The sequence below is a fragment of the Crinia signifera genome, chromosome 3 (assembly GCF_055691185.1).
Source record: "Crinia signifera chromosome 3, ASM5569118v1, whole genome shotgun sequence".
In the NCBI taxonomy this organism is placed as follows: domain Eukaryota; kingdom Metazoa; phylum Chordata; class Amphibia; order Anura; family Myobatrachidae; genus Crinia; species Crinia signifera.
Window position 1 is genome coordinate 281,044,872 of NC_139219.1, and position 21,940 is coordinate 281,066,811.

The 21,940-nt window shown below is 44.7% G+C and overlaps 1 protein-coding gene across 2 annotated transcripts in view; it reads right to left on the minus strand.

Annotated features, from left to right (window-relative positions):
- Positions 1 to 10,120: 10,120 nt before the first annotated feature.
- LOC146064590 (glypican-5-like) overlaps positions 10,121 to 21,940 on the minus strand; it is a 215,790-nt gene continuing 203,970 nt past the window's right edge. For both annotated transcript variants that reach the window (XM_083178278.1, XM_083178277.1), the window contains one exon: positions 10,121 to 13,106. In XM_083178278.1, coding sequence (XP_083034404.1) covers positions 12,898 to 13,106 — 209 coding nt within the window. In that variant the 3' untranslated portion in view covers positions 10,121 to 12,897. The remainder of the gene's footprint in view (positions 13,107 to 21,940) is intronic.

Sequence of the window (21,940 nt, forward strand, 5' to 3'; positions counted from 1 at the left end):
GCGCGCTCCCGCGGCACCCCATCGTACAGTACAAAAAGTATGTGCTGCACAAACTTTTTGTCCTAGCTTTTTCTAGCATAGCATTGCATCGTATGCACAAGGCATACGATGCGATGCTATGTGTGCTAGTTTAGCCCACAACGCACGCCGGGATCGGTGCATCTGTGGGCACCTTTAGATAGCTTGTATTGTATCCCTGAAATAGGTTTTGTATGGTATCTTCAGATAGCCTGTGTACTGTGTCTCTAGGTATCATTTGTACTGAATGCTATTGCTTGCATCGCATTGCGCTAAACCACCGTCTGCCCCAAGGTGAGAGACGGCATCGCGGTGAGTAAGCGCAGCGAGTGGTGTACACAGGCCCCGCCCCCTTTGCCTTTTTACATTGAACGCCGGGATTCCGACCACCGGGATTTCATACCAATCCCAAAATATGCACCATTTTGCATTGCAGTTATTGCACTCAGACTTTACTGCTGCTTCTTGCCTTGGCAAGTGGGGGCGCATCATCAGATCCTAAGGGTGAGAGTGGCATCATACCCAAACGGCACACTCCTGGTGTAACACTTACATGGAGGGACAGCAGCTGCCAGTTTTTACAGGTGAGAAGCTGCCGACTGCTTCTCCATCATTTCAGCTGCCAGCTCGCCATGTGAGGGCACCACTTGGGTATTAAAAACACTGGATGAGTGATCACATGCCAGTCATTTCAGCCTGATTCTGAGCCAAAGGCAAACATCTGTGAATGTCCAAAGGTTACAGATTTACTACATAACGCTAATACGAACATCCGTCCGTCTAAGAGAGTATCCAAGCATCTTGTGTATGCATTGCTGTGCCCGCTGTGCTTTTCATCTGCAGCACCATCATAAGGGGTGTGGATCAGTTGGTCACCAGCAAATTAGACAGTCATTAGGTCGACATCATTAGGTCGACACGTGTCTATGTCGACGTGCATTTAGGTTGACATGAGTCTAGGTTGACATGGGTTAGGTCGACAGGGTCATAAGCTTGACAAGGTCATTAGGTCAACAGGGGTAAGGTCGACAGGGTCATTAGGTCGACAGGGGTAAGATCAACAGGATCATTAGGTTGACATGGGTATGGTTGACAGTGAAAACGTTGACATGGTTCTTTTTACATATTTTTTTATTTTGTTTTACCCTTATGTCGACACAGTCAACATAAACACTAAAATGTACCACCGCACACTATTTTATTCTCCCACCATGTCAACCTTGACACTCCAGCTGTTGTTAAACTACACATCCCAGCATGCTCTGCATCAGATTTAGCATGGCCAAAATAGAAAACCTAAAGCAAAGCATGCTGGAAAGTGTGGTTTAAAAACATCTGGAGTGTCAAGTGGGTGGTAGTGCATGAAATACCGCCTGTTGGTACATGTCGTGTCAACATGGACACCTAAACATACCACCACGTCCCCTCGTATGACTCGCTGCACTCGCCATGCTTCGGGCTAAAGGCCCCCATACATAGAGCCGACTTATCCTAAGGACAAGTCGGACCCAATTCTCCTCCGAGCCGCCCGGCAGCTCCCCAGGAGGCTCACATACGATTAGGACTTTGATGTTCCATTTTTTACATGTGATAAATCGCATGCGATTTATCACATGTAAAAAAAATAACAGGGAGCTGCAGGGCGGTGAGGAGCAGTGGGGGCGGGCGGCTGGGGAGGAAGCAGTGGGGCAGCAGCGTTATCAGATCAGTCGGGGCGTGCGGCGGTGACCATCAGTCTCCACTGTCCAGTGCTGTAGCGGGTGGGCAGCGGCGGCTATTACATCTTTAAAATAATGTGTCAAATGACTCTCCAGCTTTTGATTGGCTGAGATAGAGCACTCTCAGCCAATCAGTGGCCGCGGAGGGAGGCCACTGATTGGCTGAGAGTGCTCTATCTCAGCCAATCATTAGCCAGGCAGTCATTTGACATGTTATTTTAAAGTTGTAATTGCTGCGGCTGCAGTGCCCGCCCGCTACGGCGCTGGACAGTGGAGACTGATCTGATTATACATCGTATGTCCCGCTGGTCCGACCCCTGGGGCCGGGTCCGATACGCACGGGAACGCGCATCGGACCCGACCCCATGTCATGAAGAACCGATTTGGTCCGATTTATTGCAATCGGCCGAAATCGGCCGAAATCGGCTCGATGTATGCCCACCTTAAGCGAGGCACACTATTATATTCTCCCACCACATACTAGTGGATGGTAGGGCATGAAATTCTGCCTGTCGGCACATGTTGGCTCAAAAAACAGTAAAAAAAAACAACATGTTGACCTATTGACAGTTGACACATGTCGACCTAACGACCCTGTCGACATAACCCATATCGAAATAATGACCATGTTGACCTAAACCATGTCGACTAAAACGCATGTCGACCTATCTGCATGTCGACCTAGTGGTGTCGACATAATGCTTGTCGACCTACTTGGTGGTGACCCAATGACCGTATACCATCATAAGTATACTGTAATCAATGGGAGCAAATGTTCTGCCCGATGCAGTGCATGCCTTTATATGGTCAAAAGGTTGACATGAGTTTTTTATGATTTTTTTCATACTTTACTATTGAAGTGGGCACAGAGTGGGGATATCATAGTGCTGAAAGCATGGCCAGTAGACGCTGTACATATATATATGGGGTCCATATAGAAATACGATTACATAGACACCACCAAAAGATCATGAAAAAATCATGTCGAACTTGCCTATGTTAACCATAAGCTTGTGTCGACCTTTTGGCAGTGTCAACCTAAGGTAGTTCAACCCTTTTTCAGTGTCGACCTAGTCATTGACAACCATTAGTGGTTGACCTAGTGACCGTCTATTATCTATAATGTAACCCCTTCCAATTATACCAGTATTTTCCTGGACAGTCACAATGCACAGGCTGGCAAAGGGGGTGTTGAGCAGAGTCGTCAGATCGGGGCAGGGTTTGAATGGATCTGGATGGAGTCTGGGCAGACCACAAGTGGGACCTTGTTTCTTCTGATTTGGTCTATGTAAATGTTGGAAGGTATAAGTGCGCTAGAACTAGAATTCTAGGCAGTGCCAGATTAAGGTCTAAATGGGCCTGGAGCTGAAAATTATCAAGGGCCTATTATGTGCAATAATAGGGGTTGTGGCCAGCACCTAATAATTTTGGAAACTGGCGGCCGTTGGAACTAGGTGGGTGTCGGAATTAGCGAGTCCCATGTTATCCTATGGGGAAAATGTTCCAGGTTTGCCCGGCGGTATCTCCGGTTCCCCGGGGGCTAATGACACGGGGCTGGGCTCGTTGGATAGCCCCAGTCATCATCTACAAAATGCTGTAGCTCCATCACGCCCATTGTTAATCCAGCCCTGATTCTAGGGCTACATAATGAAATCCTTCTCAGTGGTGACAGGAACTCAGTGCTATCCTCTCAGTGGGAAAAGCATAGTGGAGCCAGGAGAGGGGGCAATGCAGAGGCTGGTGAGCACCCCAGTTTTACCAGTGCACCAGCAAGCCAGCCACACGGGTTACAGAGGCAGCATTGCAAGAGAAATCTGTGGGCAGGCAATGGTCAGAGCTGGTGGAAATGCTTCAGAGTAAAGGTACAGACTGAGGTCAGAGATTCTTGCAAATTAAATGCAGGGTAATAAGAATAGCAAGACACTAAATAATGCAAAACCACAGTAACCTGTGGCCCAGACAACGAGCAGAAGTAAAATGAGGCCATATAGAGAGAATGCTGGTGAATATGACGAAGCAGTGCCTAGAACATGGGACCTTATTCAGGTCTGTACATGCGCAAATTCGCATGCGAGCACGATGTTTTTGAAATGTGCATGTCTGCGTCTGTGCTTGCACCAAGTGCGTGCATCCACGGCAAACAGTTTGTTCGCCGGGTGCACGCACCCAACATTGCGGCCGGTGGGCAGCGGGTCAGGGGACCCGCCCATGGGAATGCCCATCGTTTCATGGCCCTTCCTATGAAAACACTGGGTATTCCCATGGAAATCGCCCGGTGATGTGGGCGCAAGAGGCGGAGAGGTAACATCACCGGATGTCAGCTGCCAGTCTACTTCCTTCTGAATGCTCTGAGCAACCTTAGATGTGCGTGTGCCTTCCACATCATTCGATGGTCGCCGACCATGGAATGATGTGGGTGTTCCCCCACAGGCTGCGGATGGATGTTTTTCCGTACAGGGAGCAAGCGAAGCTAAAACACCCAAGAGTGTCTTCGTTTTTTTATTTATTTATTATTATTTATTAACAGTTTCTTATATAGCGCACACATATTCCGCAGCGCTGTACAGAGAATAGTTGAACATTCACATCAGTCCCTGCCCCAGTGGAGCTTACAATCTATATTCCCTACCACATGTACACGCACACACAGACATTCTAGGGTTAATTTTTGTTGGAAGCCAATTAGCCTACCTGTATATTTTTGGATTGTGGTAGGAAACCGGAGTACCCAGAGGAAACCCACGCAAGTACGGGGAGAATATACAAACTCTGCACAGTTAGAGCCATGGTGGGAATAGAACCCATGTTTTGCGTACACCTTCCAAATCATTTGGTGTTCGGCCATTGAATGATTTGGCCCCCACACAGAACTCTGCGAGCGAGGGGGGACGCGGGCGGCTGTGCAAGCAGCTGGTGGCATTTTATCCACACGCAACTCTGTGAATTTTACAGGGTTGCATGTGGACCAGAATAAGGTTCATAATCCGTGGGCAGATCTTACACATGACCACAACTCTTTTGACCTAGAGAATCTTTTTTAACCAAAATCCCCCTGTAGATTCTTTACTGTATCCAGTAAAAATATGTGCATTGTCATTGCTATGGCCCCTACACATGGAGAGATGTAGAACCATTTTCTAAGTGATCTAGTTAAATCGCTAAGAAAATGGGCTGAAATTTCCCCATGTATGGGCCCCAGTGGATTTCAATTACTTGAAGGATACATTAAAGTCATAACAAATGATCAGACATTTGCCGTCATTGTACCTACACTAAACTGTATAATAACAATTTATTGTAAATTTTTATAAATAACATTTTCTGTCCACAAAACACCATTAAGCTGGGTACACACTATACGATTTTTCTGAACGATATTCACGAGAACGTCATGTCATGCATATCGCTGAAATGGATGCGAAATGGATGCGGATTGTCGAATTCACAGCCGTTGTCAACAATCCGCAACCGTTTTAGCCGATCCCTGGACTTTCCGACACCCGGAACATTGAATCCTGCCTGTCGAGTTACAGTTGAAAGAAACAAAAACGGCCCGGGATTCCGACTGTCGGGATGTTCGGACAGTCAGAATCCCAGATTGAATAACCAGGTGAAATTTTCCACCTAAACAACATCTAAAGAGGACTCCTTCATCACTGATTGCATCGCCCTACTAAATCTCCTGCAGCGGTTCTTGGGGTACACCGCGTCACCAGTGAGGTTATTTGGGCCAAGTTGGCTTCTCAAACATCTTGATCCCTCCACAGATTCCTCCAGCGGTACTAATTCAGGACACCGTATTAATAGAGAGGACCTGGGTTATTCCAATCAATTACCATCCAGGGACAGGGATCTACATTCTAGTCCTTTTGGTAAAGTGCACCTACCTTCAATTTATTCTTTACTGAGCAATTAACATCCACGATTTCATCCCATCCTGAGAGTGAGCTTATCAATCAGTTTTTATTATTATTATTATTATTATTATTATTATTATATATCTTCATTGTAATATTTCTGTGAACGTTCTTAGTAATTTTTCATATATAAAATCTATATTACCACATTGTTGTGTAGTATGTTTTCATTGTAGTTAAGCGCTGCTATATTTGTGTATTTTCCAGATTGATACCCGCCTACGCCTCAGATTTTTTGTGAACGAACCCCTGTTTCACATGGTGTTTGCCCCCTACAGGGCAGACACACACCTGCCTGTATGTCACAACAGCCCTCCAGCTCACAGGGAATGGGATCATTCGTCAGACTGCATTTAGGTCTACAAGCATTAGGTCTACACCATTAGGTCGACTTGCATTTAGGTCGACCTGACTGAAGGTCGACATGGGTTAGGTCGACAGGGTCATTAGGTCGACAATTGTTAGGTCAACAGGGTCATTAGGTCGACAGGTATAAGGTCGACAGTGAAAGTCGACATGTTTTTTTTGCAAAAAATTTTTTTCATTTTTTCAAGCGTCGACACCGTCAACATAGCACCACGTCCCTCGCTACCCTCGGCATACTATTTTATTCTCCCACCACGCCCTAGTGGATGGTAGGGCAGGAAATACCGCCTGTCGGCACATGTAAAACAGTCAAATGACCCCATGTTGACCTTTTGCCTGTCGACCTTCCCCATGTCGACCTAATGGCCCTGTTGACCTTATAAAAGTCGACCTAATGACCCTGTCGACCTAAGTCATGTTGACCTTCAGTCATGTCGACCTAAATGCATGTCTACCTAAATGCATGTCGACCTTAATGCAGGTCGACCTAGTGGTGTAGACCTAATGCTTGTAGACCTAAATGCTGTAGACAATATGACCGTATCCCGCTCACAGGGGTATTCCTGCATTTGTATAAATCTCACATGCAGGATGACATGTAGTTACATGGCAGCTTCCTCCATGCCACCATTGCACTGACCGACGCTGGCATCCCATGATGCAACGTGTCTTGTTGATAAAGTTAAAGGCTCAGGTGGGGCTGACAGCCATGCCAGCAAAACTATTATAGGGAACCAAAAGTCCAGAAATAAAACAAAAAATCTGTTTTATTAAACTTTCTTTAAAATAACCTGAAGGTACACAGAAACTGGCAGCAGAGAGATGAGTGACAAAGTAAATAGAATATTCAGGAGCGTGTGGGTGCCCATGCGATGTTTACACAGTTGTCAGTTAGATTTATCACGACACACATATGTAGCAAGCCTAAACGATTGCCATTCCTCATACACGTCTCTTTATACCACTATGGATCATCTGTCAGTGACGAGGAAGACGGGGACCCTAATTACAATGCAAAACCTGCAGAAGCCTACACAGCCTATGCCAAGCAGACAGTACGCTGACAGGTATTTCAATACATATATTGTAAAGATTTGTTTTAGAAGACAATGATAACCCAAATCTGAAAGAGTCTTTATTTAAATGTTATTACAGGATAAAACTAAGTTTTACTTCTCATGATAATATCATTTCAATGGCTGCCACTTTACGTAAGCCTGTGGATATAGTAATTTCTTTAAGACAAGCAGATACCCCCAGTGCTTAGCCACCACCCTTCTCATCAACTGTGCGCTCACTTTCCTTCATGCTACCTCCAATCACCCCCTTCCCCCTTTACATGATGTCTCCCCTGGCTATCTCTTCCTTTACACTACTTCTCTGATGCCCCCACCCCACACATACACACATCGCACAACCTTTCTTCTCACCCCCACCCCACTTTTGCACTGCCACTCTACTTACCCCCCCCCTACTCTGCACTGCTGCTCTGATCACCCCCCCCCCACTCTGCACTGCACTACCTCTCTGTTTACTCCCCCTCTACATGCCTCCTCTGGCTCTCTTTTCCTTTACACTACTTCTCTGCTCCCCCTCCCCCCCAAGATCGCACTACCTTCTCTGCTCACCACTCCCCCCATTCTGCACTGCAGTACCGCTCTACTTACTCCAACTTTACATGTCTCCTCTGGCTCTTTTCCCCCTTACACTACTTCTCTGCTCTCTGCCCCCCCCCCCCCCCCCACACACACATTACACTACCTCTCTGCTCACCCCCCCCCCCCCCCCCCCCGCACTGTAGTACTGCTCTGCTTACTCCTCCTTAACAGGACTCCTCTGGCTCTTTCCCCCATTACACCACTTCTCTGCTGACCCCCTCCCCCCACCGCACTACCTTTCTGCTATCTTCCCCTTTAAACATCTCCCATCGGCTCTCTCCCCTTAACACCACCTCTCTGCTTAATCCCTCTCTCTACTCACACTTTAGTGCGTTACTTTCTAATCTCTGGTGTCTCATAGATTCATGTTGCCTCACACATCTTGCATAGTCTATAGGTGGGCTTTAATGTTACACCAATCAGATGTCTGCTCTCAGACAAGTAATTTAATTTTTAAATTGTATGTACATTAATAGCACCAAGTACAGATTATGCTTTTAATGAGTTAAGGTGCCCACACACTAGAGGATGCGTGCTCCCGCAGATCTTTTGCTAAATCTTCTAAACTAAAAGAACACCCATCACTTACACTGGGGCGATATGCAGAGCAGATTTACTAAAGCGCATAAGCTGGCTGAACAATGCGGTGTATAAGGAGCAGCTGCCTTTGCACAGGCAATAGTGAGTTTATATAGATAGGATAGCAGTATTCCTCTCTGTAGCCATTTCTTTCTGGAATTATGCGCTATGTCAGGGTGGTCAGCCTTTGACTTTCATAGAGCATTGTATGCCTCCATGTTGCTGGAGAACTGCCTCCATGTTGCTGGAGAACTGCAGTTGTAGATGCACTCTAAGCAACATAATAAAAACACCTAGAACAATTTAAGGCAGAAATTAGACAACAATGACCGTTATTTTAGAAAGAAATAGAAGTTGACTTCATTAATAGGGGTAATTTTAAAGCAGCAATCTACATACATGAAGGTATTTAGGCGCGTGAAACCAGTGCACTTCATAAAACAATTCCAGAGTCAGAGTGGAAACAGAAGTGTTATGGGCTGACACATTTTCCATAATGGTGGAGGCTGATTATTAATTGTGTCTAGTTTTATCTGTTAGACCAGTGGTCCCCAAACTGTGTGCAGCGGCTCCCTGGGGTGCCTCGGGACACTTGCAGGGGTGCCACGGGTTGGTGGTCCAGGACAAATTCAAATTATGAATGGTTAATTATTTATGGACAAAACCAGTGCTGGTGGTTGCCAATCATACAATCTGTGTACATACAAAAGCAAAGCCTGCCCTTTACCACATAACTGAACATCAGGATCACATATAAACACAATCTAATTATTTTAATATTTTTTTCTACCTTTTTGGGGGCCTAGGCGTGCCATAAAAAAATTCTGATACTTTAGGGTGCCGCGATTCAAAAAAGATTGGGAACCCCTGTGTTGACATCTCACAACACAAAAAGGGGCAATCATGGTGGCTGTATGTGCAGTGTAACATAGATCATAGATGGAGATGAGCAGTTAGGTGGCACAAGAGAGGAAGAAGGCCCAGTGATAAGATTCTGCTTACACTTCACCATGCTGCTCTGCACTTGTATACAGTATACTGTATGTGGGATTTAGAGTCTACGGGCCAGATGCATCAAGCTTCAAAATTGATAAAGTGGAGCGTGATAAAAAAAACAGCCAATCCGCTCCTACCTGTCTTTTTTCAAACCCAGCCTGTGAAATGGCAGGTAGGTGCTGATTGGCTGTCTGTTTATCACTCTCCATTTTATTACTTTTTGAATCTTGATACATCTGGCCCTATATGGGGGTCATTCTGGTTAGCACGGTTCTGGAGGTGGACAGCTGACATCACCAGATGTCAGCTGCCCGCCATATTCCCCTGCAGGATGCACGCAAAATTAAGACACCGGAGAGTGCCTTAGTTATGTGTGTATGCACCATATCATTCGATGGTTGGCGACCATCAAATGATGTGGGTGTCGCCCCTTAGGCTGTGAATGGATGTTTGGCTAAAACACCCATTCGCAATCGTGCAGGCAAAATTGCCCTGCGAAGGGGGGTTGCGGCATTTGCAAGCGGCGGGTTGGCGAAAAATGACATGCTGTATGTCAACCAGAATAACCATCTATGAGTGGTGATGATACATTCTTACTGATCCCGTATCTCCCAGCACATGTTTTTCAACAAAATCACCATTGCTTAATCCTCCCTCCATGGAGCACAGCCGTGGCATAGCTCCCCACCATGTCCACCCCTGCTGAAAGTGGGCACCCCTTCCTTACTAGTGGGGTGGCACGAGGACAGTCCTACTGAAATGGGCACTGCTGGGGGGGCGCGCTGCTGCTTTGTGTTAGCAGTGGCACTGCAAATACCTAACAAATTCTGCCGCAAATGTGGCCAAATGTGAAACAAGGTTCCGTGGGAGAGTTTAGAAGATTTTGACCATCTTTATTCAGAAGCCTTCAAATGTCACAGCAGCAGCAGGAAAACAACAGGTGTAAACGTATACTGGTGTATGCTCATAACAACCAATCAGCTATTAACTAGCATTTATCATATACATTCTATACAATGATAGGTAGAAGCTGAATTCTCTCTGTCACCTACTGTACCTGCAGGGAGCCTTACGTCATGGTCCTTATTCTGGTTCACTCGTAAAGGCAAATACCTTCTCAAATGGACAAAACCATGTGCACTGCAGGTGGGGCAGATGTAACTTGTTCAGTGAGAATCAGATTTACTGCTGTCTAATATTTCTCTGGTGCTTGACTCCTGGTGCCAAAAATGCTTTTTAAAAATGGTGCGTTACTCAAAATACATTATTTTCAACCCTTCAGTATTATTTTCTAACAGCCCTACTGATGCATAGTGACAGTACATTGTGGTTTCGCTTTTATTTCAATTCACACTACGGGCTTGAGGAACTCAATGAAGCCAAATCTGAAAATGCATGCCGCTGTGGTACCAGAGCGCGGTCTGTCATCATCTGTCATAGAGCACTCATTGTATAACTGTGGTAGGGATAGATACAGTGAACGGTCCGGCATTTTATTTTAAACAATGTGGATGTTTGAACCAGCATGTGATTCCCTCTGTCGCAAGGTGACATAATGGGACTTGGGCTGCTACGTTTAAGGGACTGCACTCTGAATTTACTTCTGAATTGCCCTCTGCTCGCAGATCATTGCTGGATGATACTGATCATTAGATAGGGCCACCATGGCCAGACTATACTGAAGGCAAAGTGTTTTTTTTTTTATTATTAGTTTAAGAACGTAAAAAAGCAGAAGCAGCAGAGTTCGCCATGAGGGTAACGTGTGGCTGCTCTAGTTTGCATTCTCCTGCCTATATGACCTTCCTTAAGAGTATTCCCGACCTGTGTGAGCATCACTCAGGGGCGTGCCTAGTGGCTGCTGGACCAAATAACAGCGCTCAGTAGAGGTGATCCTATTGAGCTCTATAGGGGAGGAGTAAATGGAATTCCTCTCCAGGTGCTGCCAGAACATGGTTTGCACCTAGCAGTTCGCACACAAAGAGGAATGCAGCCTGATTAAGCAGTGTGTGGCTCCATATTCCAGTGGTAGCAGTAACTACGATACAAACAGTAATGGGTTCTACTGTAAAAATAATTTTTGTCCTAAAAAACATTAGAACGTGGAAATGTAGAATCGCCCACACTTGCTAGACCGAGCAATAGGAGGTGTCATACGTTAAAAGACGCCCACTGCCAGCTTCTCTGATCTGCTGCTGCTGCCTCTGAAGACGCAGCATCAGATCAACTGCATGACCATCGGAACTTTCCAATATCCTTCAGGTTACTGAGGATGTTCTGCAAAATCACTGAAAAGGCCACAGGGATTGTGTCCAAAGATGCTGCCAATGGATTCGGCTTGCCCAGAAAACCATTTTGTTGTCACCGCCTCTAAACTACGGCAGCATGCCAGCCATGGTGCGGCTTTTGGGGAGCATCCCAAGACCTGCACATGGGCATGCTCTGGCCTAGACTAGTAGAATTGAAATGGTTAATGATTTATCCAGTTTATCCCCATTTATTGTTTAGAAAGTGTTGACCATACAAGGCCGGTGTGAATCACAGTAGTGAATCCTAACAAGCTATTAAGGATAGCTGTTGATAAGCAATCGTCAATAGTCAACGAATAGTCCCCAAATAGTCAATGAATTATCCCCAAGCATTCCTCTATCCTGAGTGTTCTGCTACTGTTGGCAAAACGTTGAACAACATTTCCATGCTAACACAAGCTCCTACGATGTTAGACTCTAACAAGAAGGAAGGATGTTACCACTGATGGATCCTTAGTTCCTACTAAGAAAGTAAGAATACAGCAAGCAAGACAACACAGTGTGTAATACTGAGCTAGGCGTCCTATAACTGCAATAGGTGACAAATGTATTAGTGTATTGGTGCCAGCACAATTAGGATGTAACACAGAATTCATTACGTCCCACAGGATTGCCTGCAGTTGTCTATAATATCTATGCCGTATATATGTTTATTGATGCTAATGCTGATGATCCTAAGCCCGTCCTACTGTGTTCATGGCATATTGCTTATAAAAAGACACCAAGTCAAAAAAGCTCTTTCCAAACGCAGATACGAAGAAGGCAATGGATATAAAATAATACATTGTGACATACACAGACAGTTGCTGGTTTTAAAAGTGGGAACCAAAGTGACAAATCCCAAAGAGGAGAATTCTAGAGGTATCTGTAATGGGAAGCTCATCGTTGCTTAATGGCTTCTAAAGTGCATTTTAACTCATATATCTGACACACACAGCAGCAGAAATGTATCCTCCAGCCCTGTCCTGGTAGTTTATTTACAAGGCAGGTGTCTCTAAGTTATTAAATTAGGTATTGGACTGTGAACATTCATCTACTGTGATTTTGTCCGAGATTCACTTCCAACCTGTAAATCACATTTGTGAAACCAATCCGCTTAATAACGGAGAGTTTGTTTTCATGTTGCTCGAGGTGCGAGAGTTGTTTATTATCTGTCACCTCGATCCTTACTGTTCCCAAGACATATGTCTAGCTTGCCAGCTTGTCAACCCATATAAACTGTGGGCTGACTCATCCAAGGTTACTCAGCATTAGGTCCATGCTGTCTCTTCACGTTTGTCCTAAAAAGCTACTTTCTTGCTTCACTTGAATAAGGCGTCAAAAGATTTTAAGCAGATATTTAAAATGTAGCTGCAGCACTGCAAAGCTGTGATATAAACTGACATGTAATTAATAAGGCAGCAACAATAATAGCTGAGCAACCAGGGAATCTACTAGCGGAACTTGAGGAATTCCTCTGTTTCGGTGGAGTTTTGGTGGCACTTGGATTACGGTGGATGGGAACATTCATAGTTTTGTTGATGGAATCATCAGTCCGTTTCTTTGCATCTAGAGTAAAGGGAAAAAAAATCATGAAAATGATCGGAAAATTCAGTTATATTAAATTCTACCACAGCATTTTATAACATAAACACACAAAAAAAAACACCAATATGTGAACGTAACTATCACAACCTGCTTGGTATACAGTAGCTTACAAAAGAGAGTGCAGAGGGTGGCATAGTGCAGATTGGGAACATGACACAGTGATGTCATTTTAGCCATTTAAGGAAAGGGAGTCGGACTGGCATTGGTCTATATTTGCTGCACCCCATACAGTTCTGCAATTGCTGACCATTTATATCCTTTCCAACTTAAATTTCAGGGTTGCGTTGGGATAATGAACACAGTTGACTCAATTGAGTCATGGATGTGGGCAAAAATTGCCAGAGAAAGACCTGTTCATGTGTCAGTGTGAAAGGGTTGATCTGAGTTATGTGTGCTGGGTCCACCAGCCTGGATATGGCCCGGGTCATACCTAGTTCCATATCTCAGTGTAAAATGGGTATTTAATAAGGTGCTCATAGATCTTTTTTTAACATAACCTGAGTAGAGTAACCTGCCCCCCCCCCCCCCCCCCCCCCTCCACACAGCAGTGTATCTGGATCGGTCTTGGGAATATCTGGTAATTACATCAGAATCAGCTTTATTGGCCAGGTATACTTGAGTATACTAGGAATTTGTTTTCGGTTTGCTGTGCAGCAGCCAGGTGGGTAACAAGTAAACAGCATACAGTATAAACAATAAACAATATATACAGGTGGGGGAACATGTACAGTCATATAGAAAGTTATTCCGAGGGGACAACGTGTTAGATTATGTGCAAAGGGTTATGGCGTGACTAGACAGTGAGGTGTTTATGAGTTCACATGTCAACAGGCTTCTGGTGGACCTGGTGGGAATAGCCTTGTAGCGTCTGCCTGATGGCAGCAGGTTAAACAAGCCATGGCCAGGATGTAGTTGGTCCTTGACTATCTTCATTGACCACTTTTTTGCTCTGGACAGGTACAGGTCCTGGACAGAGGGAAGGTCCGCCCCGATGATCTTCTCTGCTGAGTGCATCGTGCATATACTTTGGTGGACAGCTCAGAAAATGAACACACTGGGGCCATATTTAGCATGTAATCGCAAAACTACAACTTGTGTTGCTAACATGTGGGAGGTCGCCCCGTATTGCAAATATAGAGACACTGGAATCAAGGGGAATAACTGTGGCTTGAGGATCTGAAGCTTGGTGGAATAGATGCACAAGAATAAGAGCTTTAGGTGCTAATTGCAGGAGAAAAATCTCAGTAATACTGAGACACATGAAATTCACGAAGAGACTGCAGATTTGCAGCAAACCTGGAACCAGAAAATCAGACTTGGGACTTTTAGCTCTGGCAATGTGCTGGTGAAAAGGAAAAGCTTTAATAGGAGCTGCTGGACTCAGATTGGCTGCCAGAGTCAGGTGAGGAATGGAAGGATTCTGATTGTGGACATACGGTCAGCTGACAAGATCTACAAGCTCCACAAATATAACTAAAGAAATCTAATCTGTAGGGCAGGTGAGTGATCAATCGATTCCTGACAATGAAGGTATGGGATATATTTTAAAGAAGTTGATGTGACAAAGCAATGCCAACCATCTATGATCCTCTACCTCTGGCAGAACATTACCCATAAGAAAGCATAAGCTACCCATTTCCAATGGGTTAGTAGGGACCCCAGTGCATTGCTTTGACCAAGTCATGCAATAATGTTAGGTTGGCCCTGGGTATCTTTTATGCAGATGTTAGGAAAGTGATATTCATAATGTTTGACATAAAGATTTCCAATTCCTTTTTTTATTCCATTCCATGATGAGGATATCATCAATGCCTCTCTTATAAAGAACAGTTTGTTTGTTAAATGGATGAATTATATATGCATGCATTCTGTGTTCCACACAGTTGTACATAGACTTGGGCAAGAGACAATGTAGTAGTCTACCGAATGAAGCATGTACAGCATAAGAAATGACCTTCTTTTATAAGTGAGTGGGGAGTCCTCACAGTCTACAATAACTTCTAATTCTACAATGACTTCAACATCACAGCAAAAACATATTTCATTGTCTTTTAAGAGGTAAATGGTTAATTAAGGTTATACATTGGTTGAATAAGACACAATCATATGTTGATAGGGTAACCAACTTATCCCTTTAATCCGGGACACATATTAATTACACATGTTCTGTGGCTGGCTTTCACCTGGTTTTAAACTGCCACACCTCAAGACTCCATTTCACCTGGTTTTAAACTGCCACACCTCAAGACTCCATTTCACCTGGTTTTAAACTGCCACAGAACCTGTGTAATTAATATGTGTCCCGGATTAAAGGGATGAGTTGGTCACCCTATATGTTGACATGGTCTGAATGTCTTTATTAAGAAAGCCAAAGTAGTCAAAATTTTGACAGCGAAAATCATGACATTCACAATGTTGATACTGTTATGTCATTATGTTGAGATTGGGAATGTCAAAAGTCACAATGTTGACAGTAAACATCAGTGTAGAGTTTATGTGCAGTTTAGGCAAAAACACGGTATAATGTCGACGTGTTGACTTTTGGAATGGACAATGTTAACATTATGACCATATCAACATTCTGGCGTTAACATTCTGAATGTAGATGTTTCACACCATCACTTGCCATATCTACATGACCTTGTTACTGTGCATCCACTACAAGACAAAACAAATATGGCACTGTTTGCAGTGGCGTAGCTACATATGTGGCAGACCCTGCGGTGGCTTGGGGAAGCGGTGCCAGCGGGGTCTGTGGTGGGCGCCGCTGGCTGAACTGACAAGCGACCCATGCAGCAATGAGCGCTGAGCTGGTCCTGCCCTGTAAATATCTAATGAGCGGGGACCCAGTGCAGTGCATATTGAATGAGCGGGTTCCGCTCATTACATATGCACTGCGCTGGGTCCCTGCTTATTAGATCTATGCACGGAGCAGGACCAGCTCAGCGCTCACTGCTGCCTGGGTCGTCTGTCAGCTCAGGCAGTGGCACACGTAGTCCATCACCTTGCCCCTTCTTGGGGGGGCAAATTTTTTTTGGCAGGGGGAGAAAAATTTCTAGCTACACCACTGACCGTATGGCATCTTCGACTAGAGTACTATTGTGACATACTGTATAACTGGGTATGTGATACCCTGATTGGTTTATTTCAGAGCAATTATAATAGCACCAAGTAGATGCACAGATCTTTTTCAACATTTATTATGAATGGCATTCTGTGAATGGGGCATTTATACTCGCTGCCTAATCTTTCCTCTCTAAGGAGGTTATTCTGGTTGGTGCGTACATTTCCGAAATCTTTCGAAGCGGTCCGCACGCAACGCTGTGTGGACATCGTACGAAGAAACGCCCACCGGACCTCTGCTTACGGACGGACTCACACTAGAAGAACAGGGCGTGTTTACGGACAACATCCAAACCTTGCGTGTGCGGTGGATACACACATATTCGGCACGGTCTTACAGCGTATGCACAGTCTTACCGCGTCAGAACGGACGGGACCCTGGCCGTACGCACGGATGCGGAGTATTTTCGCAAAAATCACCACTCTTATCTGAACTCCGAAATCGGTCACATGACACACTTATGCAATTAGGTTACCTCATTAAAAAGTGTTTGTTTGCTATTGGAATCAATTAAATCCTAATACATACTTAAACACATTACTACTACATTCATTACAGACATTAACCCTTACATCATGTGAAGTTCTATTTATTCATTGTTACGTTTATATTTGTGTGTTTAGTAATGGTCCATTTAAGCTGCAATGGTTCCAATTGAAGCAATGAGAAGAGTGTAATTAATGAGTAATGAGTAAAGGAGTGGATTGTATTGTGTTCAGCTGACATTGGTTGCGGTTCGCCCGTAGTAATTGAGCGTTCCGAATGCCTAGCGCATGACCGAGTGGTGTCCGCAAAGAAATACTTGCTTATGGACACCGCATATTTCTTGCCTTTTGGTTCTTGTGCATTCGGTGTGCTGTCCGAATGCACGCCTACCATAATTAGTGCACTCCCTCGTGTACGCCCATGTTTACGCCCAGTTTAGCCCACTTTGAAACTACGCCCCTGTGTAGTTCCGAATGACGCCCATATTTCACGAGTGAATGCGGTGCACATTTCTGTACGGTGTTAGTGCGAACAAGTACGGAGACCATGCGTGGCACATGCGCATAGCGTTGCCCACGCATGCGCAGACGGCTAAAAAACGCCATCCGAAAGAGTGCGCGAAAGTACGCATCGACCAGAATAAGGCCCTAAATCCTAATCCACATAGCAGCGCTGGAGTGTGGTGAATGATCTGTTAATGCATAGTGCGACTTACTTAAGGGCACAATAACATATTACTTATTACTTTTGTAAGTATGTATTCATTGTAGTAATTGCTTGGAAAGCTTTACAGTCCTGTGTGTGATTAGAATGCATATTGCATCCTAGGGATAATATTTGTATTCAACAAATCGAGGAAGAGAAATGGAAAGCTTTCAGACTGCCATTAAAGATAATTAGGAATAAATTCCAGAGAAAGTGTCAGTGTGGTGATAGACACCAACATGTGCCATTCCATCACTGTCCTCTGAAACAGATTCCTTACCGCCTCCCTGGCTCTATTCTCCAGGGATGCTGGCTTATCCCCCCCCCCCCCAAACCTGTAGAAGTACTCTCATTCTATTGGAAGTGCTATAAGTTCTGCCTCTCAGATATCCATACATTATAGAAATGTCTTATTTGACCTTATTGTGGTAAGCCATACACATAGACATTTTTATACATTTGATTTCAGTTAGTAGTAAGATGATTGTTGTCAAGGGTTGGGATCATTTGGTCTACAGCATGTTGGTCGACAAGCATTCTGTAAACACTGTTAGGTCAACATGGGTCTAGGTCGACATGGTTCTAGGTCAACATGGGACAAGGTCGACATGGGTATAGGTCAACATGGGTGTAGGTCGACAGGTCATTAGGTCGACACAAGCGTTCGGTCAACAGTCAAAAGGTCGATATGGGGTTTTTCACTGTTTTTTGACCCGAATGTTGACACAATCGACATGGACACAGTTTTCCAGTGCACTGCATCTCTCACTGTGCTTCGGGCATGGTGCCTCGCTGCTCTCGGCACACAATTTTATTCTCCCACCACGTCCTAGTGGATGTCGGCTAACAAACAGTGAAAAACCCCATGTCGACCTAGCAACCTGTCGACCTAACCCATGTCGCCCTAACGTATTTGTCGACATTGTCCCGTGTCGACATAGACACATGTCGACCTTCGCCCATTTCGACCTAGAACCCTGTAGACCTAGTTGCCTGTCGACCCAGCGGTGTCGACCTAATGACTGTCGACCTAAGTCGGGTCAACAATACGATCCACACTCAAATGAGCAGACAAGGACAACGGGAATCACTGGTAGATGACACTGACTAGGGTAACAGGAATCTCTGATACACATCTTGGCTATTTTTCTCAATTTGTCACAACATGTAAACCACGGCTTAGCGGTTTTTCCAAATGTAGCAAGTAGATGGATTCAAATTTTTTTTACAGTAGTAGAATTTGTAGAAAGTGATAGATTAGAAAAGCTTGTGCCATACATAGCACAATAAAACCAAGATGTATGTGGACACATCTGTAGGTGACACTGACCAGACAACAGGAATTTCCAGCACGTAGACAGGATCCCAGAACAGGACCCACAGCCAAGAGCAGACTGTTAACAGAAGCTATAACCGGCAGGGCATTGCTGGCCAAGCTGCTTAATAGGGAAAGGGCAAGAGGTCTCTTGGCTTCATCTTTCCAAACACAGGGAAACTTACTGTACAGTATCATCAAGTCTGCGACATGAATATTGTCACTGGGGACTTACTTATTCTGCTCCTGTGGACTGTCAATGGTTTAATACCATCTACCATGAGGATGGAAACTGACCGATATACACCTTTGGGACAATGAACTAAGGAACTGGATTTGGGGAAGTAGATGTGTATGTCATAATTACAGATAAGGTAATTTAGGATCCCTACAGTACATGTAAATGAACATCCAAATGCATTTCGTATGGATCCTAAAAGCAAGAAATGAACAAACACAATGTAGTTCTCATTACTGTTGCATTAAACACAACAAATTACAATGTAATGCTGAAACTCAAGTTAAAAAGTGTATGTGGTAAATTTACGGATTTGTGTTTATAAACAATTATTTGTACCCAGGGCTGCCATCGGAAATTTCAGACCAGCAGGAGCCGCCCTTGTGGGCCAATTGCCACATTATGACAGCTGGACTGGGTGACGCTTTTCGGTACTCTTTACCTAGCACGGCGCCCACGATTTTGATCGTGGGCATCGCAGGTAAAAAAATCGCGGTCATCGCGGGCATTGAATGCACTAAAAATCGGGTGCGATGCGACCGACGCGATGCCCGCGATTTCCTATAGGGAACAATGTTAAATGCCTCAATTGACCCGATTTTTCCATAGGAAACAATGTTAAATGGCCCACAGAGGCCAAATAGCCACCCTGAAGTGTGAAATGGCCCCCACAATTGTTAACACCACCCCACGATCAACGTGAACCCGAAGCGTGGCGAGCGCAGCGAGCCCGCGATGGGCGGCGGTACGCGTCCTACGACCTTTTCATACCCCCACTATCCACGTCGGCGTGGAGTTGAGAATAGAATAGTGTGGCGAGCGCAGCGAGCCATCGAGCCCGAAGCGTGGCGAGCGCAGCGCGCCCCGCGAGGGGACGCGGATACCTGTGAAGCCCGCGAAGGGACGCGTTTACCTGTGAAGGTATCCGCGTCCCCTCGCGGGGCTCGCTGCGCTCGCCACGCTTCGGGCTCGGTGGCTCGCTGCGCTCGCCACACTATTCCATTCTCAACTCCACGCCGACGTGGATAGTGGGGGTATGAAAAGGTCGTAGGACGCGTACCGCTGCGCTCGCCACGCTTCGGGTTCATGTTGATCGTGGGGTGGCGTTAACAATTGTGGGGGCCATTTCACACTTCAGGGTTGCTATTTGGCCTCTGTGGGCCATTTAACATTGTTTCCTATGGAAAAATCGGGTCAATTGAGGCATTGAACAGGAAAATCGGGTCAATTGAGACATTTAACATTGTTCCCTATGGGAAATCGCGGGCATCGCGTCGGTCGCACCCGATTTTTTAGTGCATTCAATGCCCGCGATGGCCGCGATAGGCGCCGTGCTAAGTAAAGAGTACCCGCTTTTCTATTCATTAGTTCACCCACTAGCAGTGCATTTCATATAGTATTCTTTGACACATACTGTATAGAACTTTTATTTGGTAATACATCATACCACACAATGGCCCTTATTCAGATCTGATTGCAGTACAAATTTGTTTAGAAAATGGGCAAAACCATGAGCACTGCAGGTGGGGTAGATGTGCAGAGAGAGTTAAATTTGGGTGGGGTGTGTTGAAACTGAAATCTAAATTGCAGTGTAAAAATAATGCAGCCAGTATTTACCCTGCACAGAAACAAAATAACTCACCCAAATCTGACTCTCTCTGCACATGTCACATCTGCCCCACCTGCAGTGCACATGGTTTTGCCCATTTTCCAAACAAATTTGTACTGCGATCAGATCTGAATAAAGGCTAATATTTAGTCACACTCCAACCAGCACAAACATGGTCTGATCAGCAAACATCTATGCAACCAAGGACACAGATGTTTGAGTGAATCAGCGCCCATCTCCTTGTCACCAAATAGGGATAACCCCACAAAATAGGGACATTTGGGAGGTATGACATGTTAGTTTTTTTCAGAATTCTGTAATAGGGCCCCAACATTCCAGAATACAGTACTAGATGGCAAATGTATACATGACCTCTAGCGAACTCATATATGTAACCCTTTACAATGTAAGCTCTCACGAGCAAGGACCTCTTCTCTTTTTTCTTACTTCAACCATCTTCAATGGCACCAAATATGGTTTTCTACCACCCTGATACTTATCTCAGTGGAATCTGCTGATGTACCCTGTACTTGTCCTCTTTTCTATTTCACTGTAATGGCCCATACACACTGGGCAATTTTGAGCTGGAAGCAGCTCAATTTTACTGTTTGGCCCAGTGATGAGCAGTGATCGCTGATGTGCGCTCCAGGACCAGCTCCAGCCACCACCAGCGTCGGGGTGGATGGCTTTCCATATCGCCTTCTTTTGAAAGCTGTCTACCCCCATGAAAATAGATTGGACGGGCAAAAACGTCCAGTGTGTATACACTTTAAGTCACTGTTTCCTTTTTTGATTATTTATTTATGTACTCTGTAATTGGGCCCTGCGGATCCCTTGTGGCACCATATAAATAAAGGATTATATTAATAATATTAATAATAATAATAATAATAAAAATAATAAACTTTGGTAATATGAAAAGGCAGCAGACTGGTGGGAAATGGTTAGTACAAATTTACAGACTACAGTCAAACATAGGGTTCCGCCTTATGTAATGTACTGTGTTAACAACATTTTAAAAGTATTCTAGAAGAAAATTGTACTTTAGGTAAATTTTCTTAATAAGAAAAAAAAAAACATGTATTCCTAAATATTTTATCACTTCTTTTGTTGGCTTTCACATTACAGCCATTGCTTGCCAGGTGGGCCATTAAGCCAATGTCCCTGAGTTTGAAAGCCTCAGCACAAAAAGCAGCAATCAAAAACTAATAGAGGGATTCAAAAGCTTCCAGCATTTATCATTAACAGCCCCTTTAAGATTCCTTACCAGTGTAAAAATCCCATATCGCTGCAATTCATCAAAACAGTATTGCAGTGG